Source organism: Ammospiza caudacuta, chromosome 2 (genome assembly GCF_027887145.1).
Source record: "Ammospiza caudacuta isolate bAmmCau1 chromosome 2, bAmmCau1.pri, whole genome shotgun sequence".
Taxonomy (NCBI): Eukaryota; Metazoa; Chordata; class Aves; order Passeriformes; family Passerellidae; genus Ammospiza; species Ammospiza caudacuta.
The window spans coordinates 89174727-89194338 of record NC_080594.1 but is presented as its reverse complement, the minus strand read 5'-3'; the positions used below and the strand labels follow the sequence as shown (position 1 = coordinate 89194338).

The 19612-nt window shown below is 42.8% G+C and overlaps 1 protein-coding gene across 1 annotated transcript in view; it reads right to left on the bottom strand.

The window, feature by feature from the left end:
• ATP10A (ATPase phospholipid transporting 10A (putative)) overlaps window positions 1-18831 on the bottom strand; it is a 108836-nt gene extending 90005 nt beyond the window's left edge. The window contains exon 1 of the mRNA XM_058825077.1: window positions 18243-18831. Coding sequence (XP_058681060.1) covers window positions 18243-18685 — 443 coding nt within the window. The 5' untranslated portion in view covers window positions 18686-18831. The remainder of the gene's footprint in view (window positions 1-18242) is intronic.
• Between the last annotated feature and the right edge of the window lie 781 nt (window positions 18832-19612).

Genomic DNA, 19612 nt, shown 5'->3' with positions numbered 1-19612 from the left:
GTGCAAGTGTTTCATTGTACCAACAGGATAACTTCAAAAGGATTTGCATTCAGTTGTAATCTTTAAGATAAAATTTTCCGCATCAAGCAGCAAATGATGCAGAAATGTTTTTTAAAAGTTGCATCCCATGTCTTGAAGACAATATAATTATCAGACAGCAATTATCTTGATATCACTAACTGTAATCTGTTTTCCATGGTGTACTGCCTTTATATTTTTTTGACTTTGATCAAAACATAGGTTTTTGTACCTGGTGTGCCCATCAATGCTAGCAATATGCTATGCTCCATCATCGAGGTCTTTAAACTACATGTAAATGACTATTTCTAGTGACAGATCAGAAATAGGAAACTCTTAATTTTTAGGAGAATGTCTTTAAAATTCAGGTTCCTTACACAACTTTCCTTCTTAATTAGGAAAACAGTAGTGAAATTAGGCATTTGTTGATTGTGATTCTTAGAATTACTGGGATGCCTCTGCAATCTGAAAGGTTAAAGCAGCTTTCTTTCAAAACACCTGCTGTGTTATTACTGGAAATAGTGCTTTTCTACAGCAATTCGCACTCTAATCACTTCCCATCCAAGGAATGTCTGACTACCAATATTATCCCTCAAAAATTGTAATGAGATTGAAGCACAGTGTGAAAACGAAACTTATACAGATAGTTGGAACACTTCCATTTTCTGTTTATTTGTTTGGCGCTTTTTTTTTCCCAAGAGAAAGCAATTAAGTACTATCTGGAGTAAAGAGGCTTTACTCATCACCCTTACCTGTTGAGTAAAGATCTCTCTACTTGAGGCATGCCACACAGCCCTCCTTAAAGAAAATGTGCAAGTCAGCGTAGGTTGCATTTACAGAATAAACTTACAGCTTCTCACCCTGAAAAAACACCAAAAACCCCTTTTGTTCAACACTGCCCTATCTGGAAATAAACAATGGCATGACAGCTTTAGGTGTGATAACAGAAATAATTGAGTACAGGGTTTTTTTTCCCAGTAGAATGCACTAAATGAGATTCTATCCACTTGTTATATTTGCAATGTTCCAAAATTGCACAAAAGGGTGCTGGGGCAGCAACTTAGCTGAGATGAATCAAAATAGCTGAACTGGATAGGATCAAATAAGGTGACTGTCTCATAGTCTTTGCAGTGTTCAGCCCCCAAACTGGAAGTAGTTGCAGTCCCAAATGGAAGACAGCAGGAAATTTACTCTCTTACTTGGCATAAGTGGTAGCAGAGGTGTTTGTGATTTCTCTTATTTTTTATGTGCAAGCATTTTTCTCGTGAAGTACAGATCCAGCACTTCAAGGCTACTGATAACAAGGTTGTTTTTATCTTTCACAGAACCTGTGTGTAATGCCTCCCGCATCTCCTGGGATTTGTGTAGATGCAGGTGGAAAATTACTGCTGGGTGCATTTCAGGAGATTCCAAGAGCACACAGGCCGACTGTCAGAGCTGGGAAAAGGAACAGACAAAAACACTACTGAGCCCCAGCATTTGAGAGCTTCCATACCTGCACTGCTACAGTCCAAAGCCACTCTACAGGACTGGTAGGACTCAGATGTGCTCATGGCTTTTGAAAGCCTCTGTTTCTTCAATGAGAATGGTGGCAGAGGTACACAACAAGAAAAGTTCCATCCACTAGTAACATGAGGCTGACATTGGAGGGCTCCCTGGGCACCATGCTGATCCAGGCTGGGTCTGCTCTTGCTGCTCGGTTTGCTAGCGTCAATCACACTTGATAGGAAAAGTGAGGTCAATCCAGTGAAAAATGAAGCATGACAACTTCTAGAAAAACAGCAGGTACACTAACAAAAATACAAGAGTATTGACAAAATTTGGCCTCTAATGGAGCACAGGATTTAGTACTAAGCATCTCAGTGATACTTGCAGCTAATTGAGAAGATCTGTACATCCCAGCTTGTATAAAGTGATAGAATGGCACAAATTAGGCCTAAAACTTGTTAATATTTAGGATAAATAGATGACTGGTAACAAAGTTTGATATTTACAACAAACAGGGCATGGGCTGTTAGTATAATTCAATATTCTAATCATCAGTATAAAGGTAAAATATTCTCCTGTTAAGACCACCTTTATGCACATCCACATCTACCCCCCTGGTGACACAAGGTTTTCATTCCACCTTATTTGAGCTGTCCAGATGTGAGGGAGCTCATCTGCCCTACTTGCTTAGATGTCTCCACATCAGATGGCACCTTTGGTGGGTGATTCTTCTTAGCAGAAGATGGATAGGACCAACAGCTCTCTGGAGATGACCATCTTTTTGCCCAAGACAGTGTGAAGGACTACAAGTTTAGTGGGACTGGGTGCCTAATATCCAAATGGTTAAGGACTTGCAAGAGAAATCTCAGGTTGATCTAGGTGGTTTCAGAGAACACCAAGCAACCTCAACAGTATAAACAAAGTTTGGCTGGTGGATACAGAGGCTAATTTATCCTTTAATCTCACCCTTTCTGAGAATCCCAGCTTTCCCTCTGAGCAGATATTCACGTTCAAGTAATTTATTTTGCTGCATATAATTAGAGAATGGTTTAGACTGGAAGGGATCTTCAATGACGGTCTAGTCCAACCTCTCAACTGTGGGAAGGGATGCCTTCAACAGAACCAGATTGCTTAAAGCCCCATCCAACCTGGCCTTGAACACTTCCACAGATGGGGCACCCACAGCTGCTCTGGGCAACCTGTTCCAGTGACTCACCACCCTTAAAGAATCTCTCCTTAATGTCTAATCCAATCTTGGAGTTTAAACTGTCGCACAGTCCAACCCTAGGGAAGGTAAGTGAACACTGAATTTGGCTTAGCGTTTCCCTCACTTATCAGCACCTTCTTCAAACAAGCTTTCCAAAACCACTCCCTCTTGTTTTCAGGCATAAGCGATCCACATGCCTGGGTGTTTGCAGAACTCCTCATTACCTAGAGTTAAAACCTGTAAGACAATTGCATGAGAAAAGTTTCTCAACTCCTGAAATATTTTCAGAATAAACATTCTAGAGACAGTTTCAGTATTACCCTTTTTGCTTTCAAGTCTTTTTTTATTTGACCTTTGGAACAAATATTTCACAGGATTATTTGTAGCTAAGGAACATGATGGAGAACTTGAAATATTCTCTCTTTCTGCCTGTAATTTGTTACTGTACGTACGTTTTTATTCTGAATTGCACCTCCACTTCCAAAGTGTTCCATCTCTACCAGCTGGCAACTGTTATTGTGCAGTAACATTTCTTCAGTAAAGAGGCATTTCTAAAGTGATTATTTCTGCACATGGCACCTCCAAATGTTTTGCTTTGTCTTAACTAAATGCCCACCCTTTTTTCTGGGTTGCCTGACAATGACTTTTTAATTTTTTTTTTATTTCAGAGTTTCCCTGAGGATTGTGGGAGAAGTACAATAATGATAATCCATTTACCACAGTAGTGTTGGTGCTCATCTGGCCCTTACAGATGGTAGATACAGATTTTTTTATAACTGAAACTGTAATTTTCCCATAACCTATTTGCTACTCCATTTGAAATGGTTGTGAAATCAAAGCACAACCCAAAAATAAAAAAAATAAAAAAAAACCCCAGACATTTTCACATAAGATAGAGGATTTGAATATTGCTGAAATGAGAAAGTCAAAACTCTGAACTCTTATTCAGCTTTAAGGGAAATCAAATCACAACAAAGACCTCTTTTAAAAGTCCTGCCTCAAACTGCAAAAACTCTATGAAATAAATCACAGTTTTCCCATTTTGAGGACTATGACTTTGACACACAGGAACACACAGGAAAGGTCATACAACTTGCCTTTTGAAGACCCAAGTGGAGACCTGGTAACTCCCTTTAAGTGTCTTAAAGATTCAACACTGTCCCTTTTCCAAAAATGATTGCCAAATCCTTTCAGCAATTCAGCAAGACAGACTAAACAAGAAAAGGATAAAAGGGGCAGGAGGGAACATTTCTTGCACAAATGTGTTACTTAAAATTGTTCTGGGTAACAGGAAGGAAACAGTAAGCACATCTTCATTCACTGATGCCCTTGAAGCTCTAACTTGGGGGGAGGATGTAGCTTGCCTTGGGACCTCTCATTTTTGCATACAGGTGATGTTTCCACCTTGCTGCAAGGAGAATTAACGTGCTTGTGAGGTGAAAGTAATTTGTCATGATATATAAAAGTGTCCATCAAAAAAGAAATCAAGGGTTGGATGTAAATCAAAACCCCAGAGCCCTAGTTTACTCCCAGGGCTCATTTCAAGACCCAGATATAAAGCATTAAGAATTAATTTTACTGATATTAGAGGCTGGAACCACATTTGTCTTTTCCTTAGCTTTTAGTTTATCTTAACATCGGCCTTAAGGGGCCTTGTAATAATCAAATTTTGCATATTTTTCTTCAACTTCCATAGCTGATCTCTACAGTACTAACTAAAAAGCCACTGGTTTTTCAATCTTGCAGATACAATGTCTTGTTCTTCCCACAGCAGCTGGGAACAAGCATTCTGTTTGTGAAAACATGTAAGCAGAAAATAAACTCAAGGATTCTGATGCAAAAAATAACTTGTTTTGGCAAGTTAAAGTATTTTGTGTGTGTGTATCTGCAAGGTGTTGGTAGGAAAGCTAATTCCTAGTTCATCCAAAATATTGTAGAAGAATAACCAAAACAAAATACAAAACCCCCTAAATACCAGTGCTTGCCAAGTGGTAGAAAAACAAAACAAAACAAAACAAATCTACTGGTAGCAAAAAAGTATTTACTTCCTAGCATCTAAAGTTGTTATGGGCATTAGAGAGCATTTAGGAAAATGCCTTTTAAAAAACCACTGAAGTGTTATTTTAATAACTTGAAACAGGAGACAGAGTCAGTGCTACTGATGCATGAAGTTTGGCTCTGTCCTTCCTTCTCCTAGCAGGTTGAATTAAGGACTGCCCGTACCACCCCTGCAGAGTGATCTCTTTGTTAGCCATCAGCCCTCTCTGCGCCAGGAGAGTTCAAAACACAACTTCAGAAGTAAAGTGCCTCTCTTGGAAATGTAAAACCAGGACCAAATGTTTGAGCTGCCCAAAGAATAATCCCAGCATATGACAAAAATATTGGATTTCCAATTTCTTGGCTGTTGTGTGTTGCCTATGTTCAATACCATAAAAACACTGGTTATTTCAGCCATCAGTTTCTGGACACTGAAGGCCTGTGGAAAAAGACCTACCTCTGCTATTTTATCATGGCTGTTTGCTGTCTATTGCTCAGAGACTCCTTGATACAGCGCAGCTATGCACAAATACAGCTGTCCCAGCATACAAACTGCTAACTTGCTATGTGTGAAGCCACATTTTCTCTTGACAAGACAGCAAAACTGTCACCCTGGCCATTTTCTCTTGTACCTACCCAGTTGTAAAGCACCCGACTGATGTTTAAAAAACACCCTCTGCTTCCTTACAGAGAAAAAACTATGACTACACTTATATCCATTTAAAGACTTATTAAACTTCCAATCATATTTTTAATACTTTCTCAGTCCAAGGACTGTTGATTTCACAGCGCTATATACAGCTGTAAACATTGTAACCTCAATATTTCTACTTGCTTGGTGCATGTAAACCAGGCTCAGAGAGTCTTGTGAGGTGCAAAACAATCCTGAAACTCCAGTTGGAGACTTTTGAACCAAGGGCTGTGCCACGAGCTTTCCTCTCCAAGCAGTGTGACTGTGCCAAGGCGTTCCTTGCCTCATGCTGGCTGTCAGTGCTTGCTGAGCAGCTCAGAGATCTCATCAGAGGCATTCTGTGCACACCAACACAGCAGCCTGCTGCAGCACCCATGCAGACCTGCAGGGTGGAATGAATGTGCCTCTGAGTTCCCCCCACTAACCACCAGGGACTGCCCCTACAATAGAGACAGATGCACACAGACACCAAGTATAAAAGCTAGTGATGTTTAAGGCCATGGAACGTTATCCTGTAAATCATAAGGAAGGCCTGACTTGCAAAAAGTGTCTTATTTCTGAAAGCGAGGTGAAAACTCATGGCTCAAATAGAGTTCTCCTGCAGACTTCTTGCAGGGTAAATATTATATGGAACATGAGCTGCCTACGCTGCTGTGACAATAACAGGCGACTTTTTTGAAGCTTCATAAAACTCCTAAGAATGTTGTGCTGCATTCCTAAGAATTTAACAGCAGCTTTTCCACTTAAGTTCTCAGTAAAAATGAATTAAAATGGCAGAAATATGATATAAGGATAACAACTTGCAGTAGCACTTGCTTACATCTGCTTCACTTGAATATCTTAAGCTTATAGCCAGCTTGTTTCATTTGCTTTTCAACCCTTAATCATCAGTCTCCTGGTAATTTGGTATGTGCTGATGCAGCAAATCACACTTATTATCTGTGCGTGTCTTAAAAAGAAAAGGACTGTTTGACAGGATTTTATTTCATAAAATTTACTTTCTGATCCAAAGTTATTAAGGAAATAGTGCTGCATTAACTGCCAGATACATGGTTTGCTATCCATTTGCTCACAGTTAAATTGAAATAACCCTCTCCAAATTAAGCAGAGTCATGTAATGTGTATATGCATTTACTGAGCAATTTTTTCTTGCTGGGTTTTATCAGTCTAAGGACAACAAATTAGAGGAAGGTGCAGGGTTGTCCCCACCAGCTGTGCCCCATCCACACACAGAAAATGTTAGTCACGTGAACTTGGCTGTATTTGAGCTGACAAACCCTGCTAAGAGACAGGACAGCAGTAATGACCCAAATTGCTTCCAGAGCAGCAAGCACCTCTGCATGGGGCTCTGAGGGTGTTGAGATGCACCAGCTGGGACAGCTGTGATTTGTGCTCAATGTGTGCTGCAGAAACACACCTTTCACAGCTGACAGTTTTAAGAACTAGCACTCATGTAACCAGCTGTGTAAGAAGTCACACTTAAAAGAACTTGACAAACCTCTTCTTCTGGGTTTTGCCTCTTATTTGAGTTAGACTTGGGCAGAGATGCAAAGACAAAGCTTTCTACATACCTGGTGCATATTGCACATTGCTTTAGAGCTGCCATTAACCATGCAAAGGTGTAAAGTAATTACAGCACAGTAATAAAAGTTACAGAAAACACTGACTGAGAACCACTGACTGTGTTTTCATATTGTCTATGCTCTTGGTGGATGAACTACTGTGGAATCTAACTGGAGCTCATGAGTACAGGTCAGAAAGGAGTTAGACATCAATGAGGAGATATCCCAAATGTATCCTGGGCATATGGCATGTATGCTCAGTAACTGGAAAAACAAAAACTGTGCTCCCAAGTGCTCATCAATCAGGTTTGCATCTAATATGAATACTGCTCAACTAGCAGGGACCATGGATCACAGGTCTTGACCACTTCTGTGTCTACATTTGGCTGTCTTTCTACACTTCCTACCAGTGGTAAAGAATATGCCTTGCAGTTTTCTTGCTTGAAACTTTTTGCTAGGGTGCAGCACTGCCAATTCAGGCATGCTTTCTGCAAATGCAAATAGTGGTTAAAAAACCAAACCAAAACAAAACAAAAACCCACTCAAACTTGAAAATCTTTCTAGAAGTTGCCAGATAGGAGAGCTGAAGGGAATGTTATTATGACTAAGAGGCTGAATTCCATGCACAAAACAGCTATTTCTAGTGATAAAGCATAAAGGTTAAACAACTAAGGACAAGACTGCCAGATGTAAAATGGAAAGTTTCCAATTTAGGAGCAGCAGAGGAAGAACATGAATTAATATGGAAAGACCAAATTAGCATTATAAAAATCCTCCGAGCCAAACCAAATGCCATTGAAAATAAACTCAGGAACTCTCCCCCTTTTCTGCTCCCTGCATTCCAAGGAGGATTGAATTTAGAACAACCATAGGGAATTTTAGGGAAATCTTACACTTAAATGCAGAGCAAAAGTTAGAGACTGTACGTGCTTCAAAAACACTATTAACCATTCTAGATTCTTCTTCAGTACTGCTGTTTAAAAGGATATAAGTATTTTGGACATAAGTTTTCTCATTAGTTTTATCTTTAGTGAAATTGGTAAAGATCAGGCTGATTCTTCAACAGTTTTGAAACTGGGGTATTAAATGATAATTTCTACTTTTTATTAACTGGAAGAAAAAACAAACACACACACAAAACCAACAAAATAAAAACCACATTAACAACCAAACACTTTGCAAATACAAAAAAAATCCACAGGTCGTTTGGTTTCCAACCTAGACTATATTTCAGAGCTAGCTTTGTTAGCTCTACATGCAGAGATACACTGTCAGTCTGGGTGTCCTGCAGTGCAATATTCTGTGCAGATTGCTCTTACTGGTCTCACACACACTTTTGTGGCAGATATCAGTCTACAGTGGTATTCCTCAAACTGAAGATATGTCATGGATTGTTCAGTCCCTAAAAGTCTATTACAGACTTTAAATTGGACTCTTGGAACCTGGATGTAGCAGACTGAACATCAGCACTGCTAGACTGATGGCTGCCTTCAGGCTTTTCTGTTGAGCCTGAATTTAAGAAGCTCCCACAGGATCTGACAGCAAGAAGAGCTTCCACACAGCCAGGATCCAAAAAAAAGCAGACACGCAGGGAACTACACTGAAAATAAATGAGGGATATATGTAAGAAAAACCTGATAGGATTCAGGATATTTAAGCCGAAAAGGATCAGGAAGAGCAGAGTGTCAAATGCTGCAATTAGATGAACAGACTTCAGGACTCTGAAGATAGCAAACAGCGGCATGATGTCTTATGCCACTGCACCTCTTATATGGCTCCATGGTATGTCTGCAAGAGCCTGTGCTCCTATATAAATGGAGACTGAAATTCCAGCATAGAAATTGGTAACCACAGGTAAGGCAGCAGTACTCAAAATTAGCAGAATAATTTCGCCATTGATCCCTCTGATTGAACCCCTGATCACCTAGCAACATCACCTGCAAGTCTGAACATCTGAACCTACTGGGCAAACCCAAAAGCCTTATCTGATATTTATGAGACACCTGACAATGAAGCCCCACTTTCATTCTTGTGGCATCCATGATTATGTCAAACACAACACCTCTCTGCATTTTAGAAGTCAAAGAACAAGTAAGATCCCCAAAATACCAAGATTCCCTACATTGTGAGGACAGTCTGAAAAACTCCAAACATTGCAGAAATGCAAATATAATCGGTCATTCAAAGAAGAAAATTATTCATTGACAACATCTAATCTTATATTGTTTCTCAACACTGTGATAGATTTTATGGGTACGAACAATAAGTAAATGGCTGTTGCTGAAGGCAGAACGTGGCAGGAGATGAAACAGTGGATATTTGGTTAGCCCCTTCACCTGACAGGTGAACTTACCCACTCTCAAATAATAGTTCTTAAATAAATCATTAAGTATATTGAGTAGGATAAGCTACTTACTCTTCTACAGTCATAAAATCGTAGGCAGTGTTAATTGAGAGGAAGCAAAATCTATTCCCTCTAAGTTCACTAATGGGATTCATCTCACCTAAACTTAGCTGTGTAAGTGACCATCAAGTTCAGCTTCACCTGTATCACCACTGGAGTGTGGTAAGAACCTCATGATTCAAACTTACCTATGGTAAGTGTCTCAAATAAGCTGGAAAGATTTCCCCTTCCTCCCTGAAACCATTCTGTGCTCTCCATGGATTTTGGCACAAGTGTAGATGATGTGGTCAGACGGGACCTATATCTTTAAGCTAAAAGACACATGACATAAATCTCACCTCATGTTCCAGAAAGAATATTACAAATTTCTTTAGGAAAGACCCTTGTCAGGTAAGAGAGAATGTCATTAGCACTTAAGAGGGCTTCTTGCAAGGGAGTTACAATCATTGGCTCACTACTGTTTACTGGGAAAGCAACTACTGGCATTTGCAGAAGAGTCAAGATGCAAATCAGTGGCTCTGTTGGGATATAGGTATGCCAGTCCATGCTTCTCTGATAAAACTGGAACCTAGGACTGTGAAGGAAGAAAGATCTACATGCTCTCAAACATGCAGATAAAACCAATATATGTCTTTATTCTGGTAAAGGGTGTAAGATCAGGCTTTAGCTTCACAGCTCTACAGTTATACAGCAGAGAGAAGTAGAGCAAGGAGAAGCTGACAATGAGAACACGGGAATCCTAAAAAGAGAGGAAAAGAAAATACAAGAATCATCCAAACCTCCAAATATAAGTGTAGGCCAATGCAAAAATAATGCACTACAACTGCGGGATCAAACTTAGAAGGATTATACTTTATTCAAAACAGGTTACATCTTTCTAACATAGTTAATGAACTTTCTGCATATCTAAGTGTTTGGCTGATAATCTGCCTGCTAAAATTTCAAAATTTCTTCACTGGCAAATATTCTGAGGCATCTTATTCCATGTCTAGATATTGAGAACATACTCACAGATGTATTAAGGTGATTGCTGTTCTGACCTTCCTGTGTTGGCATCAATATTTTGAGAGATTTCACAACAACCTTCCCAGTGACTTGCTAGTGAACACACAAAATCAGCTAACATGGCCCAAACAGGCATATTCATGTTGCTACTGGAAGGTGGGAAGGTGAACAGACAGGAGCTGAGGATATAGGTATATGGCTGTGAGACCCAGAAAAAGCCCATGAAGCATAAGATAATACACGAAGATAAAAGACCTCTGCTTACAAAAACTGTCACTTCAGAGTGGACTTTCTCTTTTTAGTCAAAAATTCAAAACTAAAACCTCCATGGAAAATACAGAAATACCAAATATTCTGCAATAGTGTTCACACACTCAGTGTTGATGTGACAGCACAAACATGTAAGAACTGAAGTCAGTTATCAGTCAAGGAGTTAAAATCTTCCTTGAAGTAGGTCTCTATTTCCAGACAACCAGAACATAAAAACAAAACAAGTGACCTCCATGCCTATTAAAATAAATCTCCAGCAGAGTCTGGGTTTATAAAATGACTGGGCATGATGCAAATGTTGGCCACTGAACTGAAGAGTGGCCTACTTGTCACTCTTGAGAAATTGTGGTCAGCCAAAACAGCACTGGAGATGGAAGATGTTTCCTACCCTTGAAAACACGTGCCTTGCCAGTTCAGGACTGTCCTTTAACCAGCCCAGGATGTGGGCTAACCATGGCAGAGATGTTCACCTGCAACTGTTCCAAAACAGTTAAAATACTGCTCCTGTTGGAGCAAAGAACTAGATGGTAGTTTGACAGCTCCAAAGGGGTAGATTATCCCCAGCAGCTCACAGGACAGAACACTCTATTAGCTGGGTGGCTAGCCTGTTATGGACAGGCTGTGTATCTGCATCCTTGAAAGAGTAAAAAAGAGAAAGATGCTCCTCTCAGCTCACGTCTGACAGGCACTGTAAGCTCTTTGAAGCCCCCTCACTCCCACTTCCTGTACAGACAGCAAAGATAAAACCAATTAGCTCAGAAACATACAGGTCATTTCCAACTAAATCTGAGGTTTGCTTTATCGGATTTTTCAGAATCAAAGATATACTTGGAAACGTACATTATCTCAGTTGATCTCAATGTTAGGGCTATTCATGCTCCTCCTTTGCATTTCTTCTCCCCTGCACACCACCACTAGCACCTGCTTAGGAGAAGCTATAAGCTAGCATCTTTCACAAGTATGCTTTCATTGTGGCTGAATTTTGGCAGTGAGTCAACTTTTGTGCTTGATGTGCAACAGAGGAAGCTTCTGCCCACAACTACCAAATTTACCCATGAGAGGCAACTGTCCCAGTTTTTAGCAGGCTCCTCACTTTATGCCATTCACTGAAATGCACTCTCCCTGGTTCACTGCATGGAGAATCTGTCTTGCTTCCACATTCTGGTGAGACAGAGTGAGGCAGTGCTGGTGGGTACAAATCAAGTTCCTGCTGTGAATCTCTTCTGGGTACAAACATGACTGGCTGCTACCACAGCCACATTAGTGACAACTCCCAAAGTAAGAACACTAAGGCTGAAGGTAAGCCATGGAAACTGGTTCACCTCCACAACTAAGTGAAGTGAAAGAAATTGTTCTGCTTTTCATGTACTTCATTGCTTTCAATATATGCAATTGCTAAAACCAAGCCTGCACAGCATAAATCCTGCAAACTGGCTGCAATCCTGAAGCTGCGCATTTGACTTCTCAGTTGCATTGACCTTACTGTGTCCATATGCAAAAGCACCACATTCCCAGAAGGCCTGGTGCTGTGGGGAAACACGAGAGATATCCCTGAGACTGCTCTTGCACAGAGTAAGTACCCCACAAATTAGAAGCATGCTGGATTACACAGCATGAAGATGCAGCACTTGGACTTCTCCTGGTGCTGTGTCAAGGTAAGCAACCATGAGGGTTGTGTAAGCCTGGAGCAGGTACCTGTAAAAGTCCTGCCCAGTGACAGGGACCTTCCTTTCTCTAATTATTACTTCTGGAGGACTGATGTGCTTGTGAGAGGAATGTCCTGGCTAAGTTATGCCATGCTAGCTAGCAAGCAGTTCCATAAATATTCATTTTTGCATGGCTGTCAAGGGTTTCAGTTCTGGTTTTCAGTTCTGCTGACTACATGACACATGGAAGGTGGAATCACAATACCAGGCAGAGTTTAACCGTACATGCAATTCTTTTCTCTTGTGTACTCTCTTTGGAAATGCACTCTGACAGAATCAAATAGAGCTGCTATTCTTTGGCCACCTCTAACAATAATCATGATCTCAAGTTAATAAAGACACACAACAGCAAGGAGACCTGCACACAAGGTAGCCACCTATAATTCTGAGCTGTGGTCTGCTTAGCACAAGAGATTATGGTGTCTCTCCGGAGAGGCAGCATGTAACAACAAAAATTTATTTGGGGACATCACCAGGTCTTTCAGGGGAGATTAACAGCATCTTCTTTGGCAGTCAGCCAGAGGCATGTGAAACAGCCTACAACAGCTTTCATGACATCCAATACAAATGAAAGAGCTTAGCAACAAGAGTCAAGCATTTCTCTTTTCCAATAAGGAAGCTCAGGCACTTAAAAAATTTACCCTACACTGAACAGCAAATAAACTGCATACATACAGTTGGACAGAGAGATGGGTTCTCTTGTGCATTCCAGCTGGCTACATCTCTGAAGATTAGCACAGACATCCCTTGCTACTTGGATAAACTCTACTGCAGAATAAAACTGCTCCCTATCAGTCTAACAGAGGAGCCTCTACTACATCGCTCACTGAGTTTATTCACTGCCATCCTAGCTCAAACTGAAGTTAAGCACAAAGACACAGTAAAATGAACAGAGATGCATCTTTCTGAAACTCAAGGAAGGAACACTCAAGTCAGTGTTCAGATTCAGGCCACTACTTCCTGCTTTCAGCTCTTTGTACACCAAATTCACTCACAAAGGAAACTGAGTAATCCCAGGTAGTTTCCTTTTGAATCACATCTAGTGACATTTGTGTTTTTGACAGGGGACAAAGTTGCTTCCTCTACTGAGAAATGTCTTATCTGCCAGCACATTTAGGGACAAGAACCTGCTCTTGACTACAGTAGTAGTAGGAGATACAACCTAATTTGACTGGTGTTGCTAACAAAATAAGGCACCTTAGAGTGAAGTGCTTGCAAGCAAGTCATCATCTGGCTATTTTTGAGGCCACAAGTGGGATCTACAGTGCATTCGTGAGGATTTGGTAATACTACTGTATCCTTTTCCTCTAAGGCTGGAATTGCTTTCACAGCTGGGTTGGCAAAGGGAAGAAGGGACTGTATTTTTGAAATTATATGAAATGTTGCCCACATCAAACTCTCTGCTCTCCACCCCTTCAGTTTTGCAGAAAAAAATTAATATTTTATGTAAAACAGCCTGCTTTGACAGCTGTCTGAATGCCCCATTAAACTTTTTCCACGCCTCAGGGGTGACAAGTATCCGGTCATAAACTGCAATTTTTCATGGATTTTCTAAGTTACAGGTTGATACAAGAAACAGTTATCACTCTCTGATCAGTATGTAGAGGAATCACACTCTTTAGCAGTACTCTGATGGACACAGCAAGAGTTAAAGAATAGATTTAAAAAGCAAAACCCTTTGGTTTTGAACATATGGCTCATAGAAAAATGTTAGCAGAGATTATTTCACCAGCACAGCCCTGAGACAGCAATAAAATGTAATTCCATGATGGACAAGTGCCATTATTTGTTGTGATTGTAGTTACCACTATTCATCTTCTATTTACATGTCATGTAAACATATACCATATTTTGTAACAGCACGCTGAAATCAGAGCTTCTGCCCCAGTGACAAATTCAGTTCTAGCAAATATTTAACAGTAGACATTTACATGTGCCATGCACAACTCCAATGAGAGCCGGTGAGCACTGGACGACATAACTGCAAAGAAAACATCACCCTTCCATCCTCCCTAGTCCAAGATAGTAACACACATTTCACTGTTAGGATTGCAAATTTGTAATCTCCAGTCTTCAACTCAATCCATGGGTGACAGAAATGAGGAAGAGGAACAAAGAGAGGAGACTAAGGTAATCAAAGGTTTGCAAAAACAATTTTCTGCAGGCTAGGCCCTAATGCCTTTGTAACTTCCCTCCATTTAAATCAACTAAGAGTTCTGGCTGTCATCCAGCATTCCTAGCTTAAGCACCTGTATAGAATTGAAATTCTAGGTGACCTGTGAAGCCATCCTCCTAAAGTAAGTGCCTCATTTCCTCTGTATCGCCATATGAGAGAGGCGCCCTAAAGGCCTCTGGAAAGAGGCTTTATTAGCTCCTCCTGGCTAAGAAACCTTCCTCAAAACTCTGCCTGCTCTTATAGACAGACTGCAAAGTCCATCACAGAGCAACACAAGTCTGCAATTCTCCTGTGTGTTTCACTCCTCGACATAAGCTGCCAATTCAAACTCAACAGCTTCTTTCAATTTATTCAAAGAATCAGGTCTTTTCCCTTTCCATCTGACTCTAGAAAGCAACAATCTTCTGAGCTATTTTCCACTCCCCACAACATCCAGGATTCCTAACTGAAAACGTCTTCTTTCTGTCAAAACAAGCTGCACTGCTCGTCAATTTCTTACTTTAGGTTGCATCATCTTTTGCTGTTTTGCTGTCTCATAAGTGTTGCCAACTCTGAGCCACGGAGTCATTGATTCTGGAGTGGCTGTATGAGAATGGGTCATCTGAGTCCACGGGGCAGGCAGGAGGAAGAAGGCCAGCTGTCAAGCAGTCAGAGTAGGGAACAGTATTTTCCAGCAGACCAGTTCTTGACATGGTCTGCCTGTGCAGGCTGTGCCAGAGCACCAGGCAGTGGACACTAATGGAGTCAAGTAGAACCTCCTCCTGATGAGCTGCCCTAGGCTCTGCCTATCCCTGCATTCTCTCTGTCCTGTAGCTTTTGCATCACTAAAAGCTGCCTGTATCTAACACAGGACAGGTACTTCAGCAGCCAGGAAAGCATGTATGGATTATACATAAAAAGGATACATGGCAGAACACACAGTATCCAACCTGAATCCTTACTTGATGACTAAACAACATGGAACATGAAACAGAGGGCTTTTCTCTACTGCTGAAGCCAAAGTCCCTGTCTCCACTTGCTGACTTGTAATTCAATGTTATTTTGCTGCAGTGCATCTGAACGCTGTAGTCTGTATTTGAGGGGGCTCTAGCAGCTGTATGGAAGGCTGGCAGGAAAGGGAGCCCATCACAGCACAGAGTCCTGGAACTCAGACACATCCCATCTTGCAGAAGGCCTCTTTCCAAGCTATGAACAGCTGACCAGCAAGAGCTACTGCTCCCTGACAGTGCTAGGGCAACACAGGACTGCAGCAGTGTTCATTAACCCACAGCAGCATTTCTGTCGAGGACAGCATTTGCATCAAAGTCTGCCCCTACCACAAGGAAGTGGCAAGTAGGGGGAGGGAGAGACAGTCTGGTAGTAAAACTGATAAGGGATCAGCATTAAATCCATCTGATGAGAAAGCTGTCATTTATTACTTCCTTACGTGACATGCTTCAACATTCTTCCAGAAACAAAGAGACTAAGGAAACAAAGAAAATATCAGGATCAATCCCTTGTGTTTCTCCTGGCATGACACCTCTCTAAGAAAACAGCTTTTCTGAACTCACGCCCAGCAACTTCAATGACCTTGATACAAATCTCTCAATCTTGGTACCCCGTCACACGAGTTTGCAAGAATCTTAGCTCTTATCTGCAGAAGTAGCAAGTTTCTAGTCTCATCTCGCTCACTGGAGCTGGAGGGTGTTTAAAAAGGTGACTTGGTGAAGTTTATAAAAAGCTACAAAAGAATAAAAAGTGGGCAGATTAAAAACATGTGAGCAAATTACTTTAACCGCATGTTTTGACTGTATTTTTTAGTTGTGGGAGGGAAGCCTTCCCTAGGGACTGCTGGAAGGTGAAAATGGGTGAGCTGCTGCTGGGGACCATGCTTCTGTTGCACACACCATTCAGCTCTGCATCCAGCCAGAAAGCTGTGTCTGAAGAGGTGACAGAGCTCTCACACTTCCATGTTTGCTGCCCCACAGGGATTTGGTCAACATGGGCCTTTGATGCCAATGCAAAGGAAAACCACTCCCAAATTAATCTGTGTAAGTGTCACTCAGCAGCAATCTGAACTCTGCAGTAAAAGGAACAATTCTGGCTTACTCTGTAAAAGCACAAGCATGACAAAGGGTAGTGCACTTAGCTGGGACTCACAAAAGACCTCAAGTGATGTTAACATCAAAGGTACACCTCTTCTCATAGTCACGTCTACTTTTTGGCAGCAGAGAGGGATTGGAAAATCGCTGGGGGAAAAACATTCCAGAACTAATATCCCAGTACTGGTGTTTGTTAATATTTTAAACATCTTCTGCACTGGGCACTTAGTGCTTTTCAACCTAGGAAACACAAGAGCTCATTTCTAAGCTGATTTTGTTTGGAAAAGGTTAGATTAACCATCCTTATTATCACTGTTTTACCTTCTGCATAAATAGCCTCTTACAAGACCTTCCGCAATCAATCTTCCTCAACACCAGAAGTGTTCAGAGTTCTACAGACAAGCAAGGCACTAGGCAAAGGCACAGGTTGGCAGCAACTACATGTGTGACTTATCTGGGTTGTTTTTGGTTTAGTTTACAGAAATAAGGCCATTTTACTTATGTCTTCATGCATGCATATCTACTGGTGGAGGAATATCCCTGGGTGAAATTTCTTACATGATACCAGTTTGTGAAATAACAAGCTGAGTCTGCTGATGTCGGAAAAGCAGCCTTTTCTGAGTTCTTTTTCAGTGTATTTTTTTTCTCATGCCTTTCTTGCAATAGGAGAGTTGCTCTCTGTCTCATGCTTACGTCAGCCCAGAAGACCCTCCCAGGCAGTCTGTGGAATCTGAGTGTAAGTTTCTTGGCACGTGTTTAATTTCTTTTAGACTTAGAAGCATCAGAAATGAAACTGAATCTGCTTTCTCAGAAAATATATTCTTCTCTCTTTCCCCAGGAAACCTTAGCCTTAGACTACTAGGAGATGACTGGCACTTGGATGAAAGCAAAACAAAAGTTTTGTAAAGCTGGCTTCTAAGCACATAAATGTTGATGCAAACGTCATTTCAGTCTGATTTACAAACAGTAAGGCAGTGCTCTAAATGTATTGCCCTGATCATTAGAAAAACTAATTCTGAGGGACATAAATGACCTAATGCTTCATCAGAAGCACTGGGAAATAGCAGTCACAGTGAATGATGACACTTGAGATGATATATAAAAAACATTCACTTAGAAGTAAATGTTCAATGGAAAGACTGGCTCATTCTTTAGAAAGGCAAAGTTTGGGTTTACTAATTTCATGTCATGAAATCTCACACACCTAAATGAAAATTCAGAAGCCTCTGGCCTCCATCCTTCCTTCACTCATTGAAGATTTAATAGCAGACTGCGTGAGTTCTAATGCCTGAAACTATACACGAGTGTAATTTACTGCACACACTGGGAAGTGTTTGCATAAAGTGATTTACTGCCAGACCCCACCAGCCAGAGCGGATTCACGTCCACCTGTAGGTACAGGACTGCATGAACTCCCGCGGTTCTGAGTTAAGAGTTGGGAGACACCAGTTCCACGAGAACTGGGAGCTTCTTTGCACTTAAAGTGGAAACGAAAGGCCTCCACAATGGAGCTGCCCAGTGCCCTGTGAGAGCTGGCGCCAGACGGGACCCCGGCGCTGTGTGCCACCGAGCCCTGCCCGCACCCTCTCTGCCTCACCTGCTGTACACCAGGCACTCCATGTGGTTGATCTCCTTGTCGGAGCGGTAGCGGCTGTAGTCCTCCCACAGGTCCTTGATGGCGGTGACCGCCAAGATGAAGAGCACGGGGGCCAAGGCCAGCTCCGGCTGGAAGGCATTGACGGCCGGCACGAAGTTGAGGAGGGCGATGAACACAAAGTAGACGTTGGCCAGGCGGTGGAACTGCTCGAAGAGGTTCTTGGGCAGGAAGGACAATGCCGTGTACTTGGTGGTCTTGAGCCGGTTGCAGGCCAGGACCGTCCCCTTGGACTTCTCCGGCTCGGCCTCAGGTAACAGCAGGCTGGAGCGCACCAGCCGCGTCTTACTCTCCTTCTTCTTCCTCCGCCTCCTCTTCCTCTGCCTCTCCTTCCCCTCCGGCAGCACCTGGGGCGCTCCCTCTCCTCCTGCCGTGCCCTGGGACATCGCTGCCGCCCCGGTGTCCTACCCGGGCAGGGCGGGCAGCTCCCACGGCAGGCACGGCCCTAAGTTATCATCGTCCGCCGCCCGCCACGGCTCTCCTTTCCTCTTCCCCTCCGGGGGCGGGCGGGGGGAGGAGGGCTCTCTCGAACCCGCTCCCAGCCGCTCTGTCGGGACCTCTCTCGCTTTCTCCTCCTCCTGCTGGCCGGGGAGGGGACGTGGGCAGGCGGGGGACCGAGCCCTCCTCCCGCGGGCCTCTCCCGTGCCGGGCGCGGGGGATGCGGGGGCCGGCGTGCCGCGGGCCGGGCCGGGGCAGCGGGAAACGGGAGCGGCCCTTCCGCGCTCAGGCTGCCCCGAGCGCCGGCCCGGCCCGCCGAGCACGGCCGGCAGCGCACTTAGCGGCGGCTTTTGACTCTGAGTTGCGTGTGGGACGGGGAAAGAGGTTCGAGCGGGGAAAGAGAAAATTCCCGCTGAAGCGTCGGCGCTGCGCGCGGGCCTTTATCCACGGTGCCCCAGCGCAGCTGGTGGGAGTTTTTACCGGCTGACTCAGGGCGAAACTCCACGTTCTGCCTGAATCCGTGTGCCACGTTGATACCCATCCCCGTGCTGAGCCTGGAAGCCACAACACAACATCTCCCCGCTCTTCACGTCTGTCTGGTGCGCCGGCGCTGCTGGTGGCGGCCGTGGTGCCTGGGACAGCCCCACAGGTGGGAACCAGAAAAATGAAATTTCGGATGGAAAACATTCGGCACTGCCACCTCCACACACGCCCTGGCAGCGGTGTGCTGCAACGCACGTTCGCCTCTGTGGATTTTCCTATTCCCTCGTGGTAGGGTAGGTCTTACCAGCAAGGACTGGAAATGCCAATCTCTGGCTCTGTGGTTTACGCTCTGCGCTTTCTGGAGAAAGATACAGTTATGGGTCATGATGGAT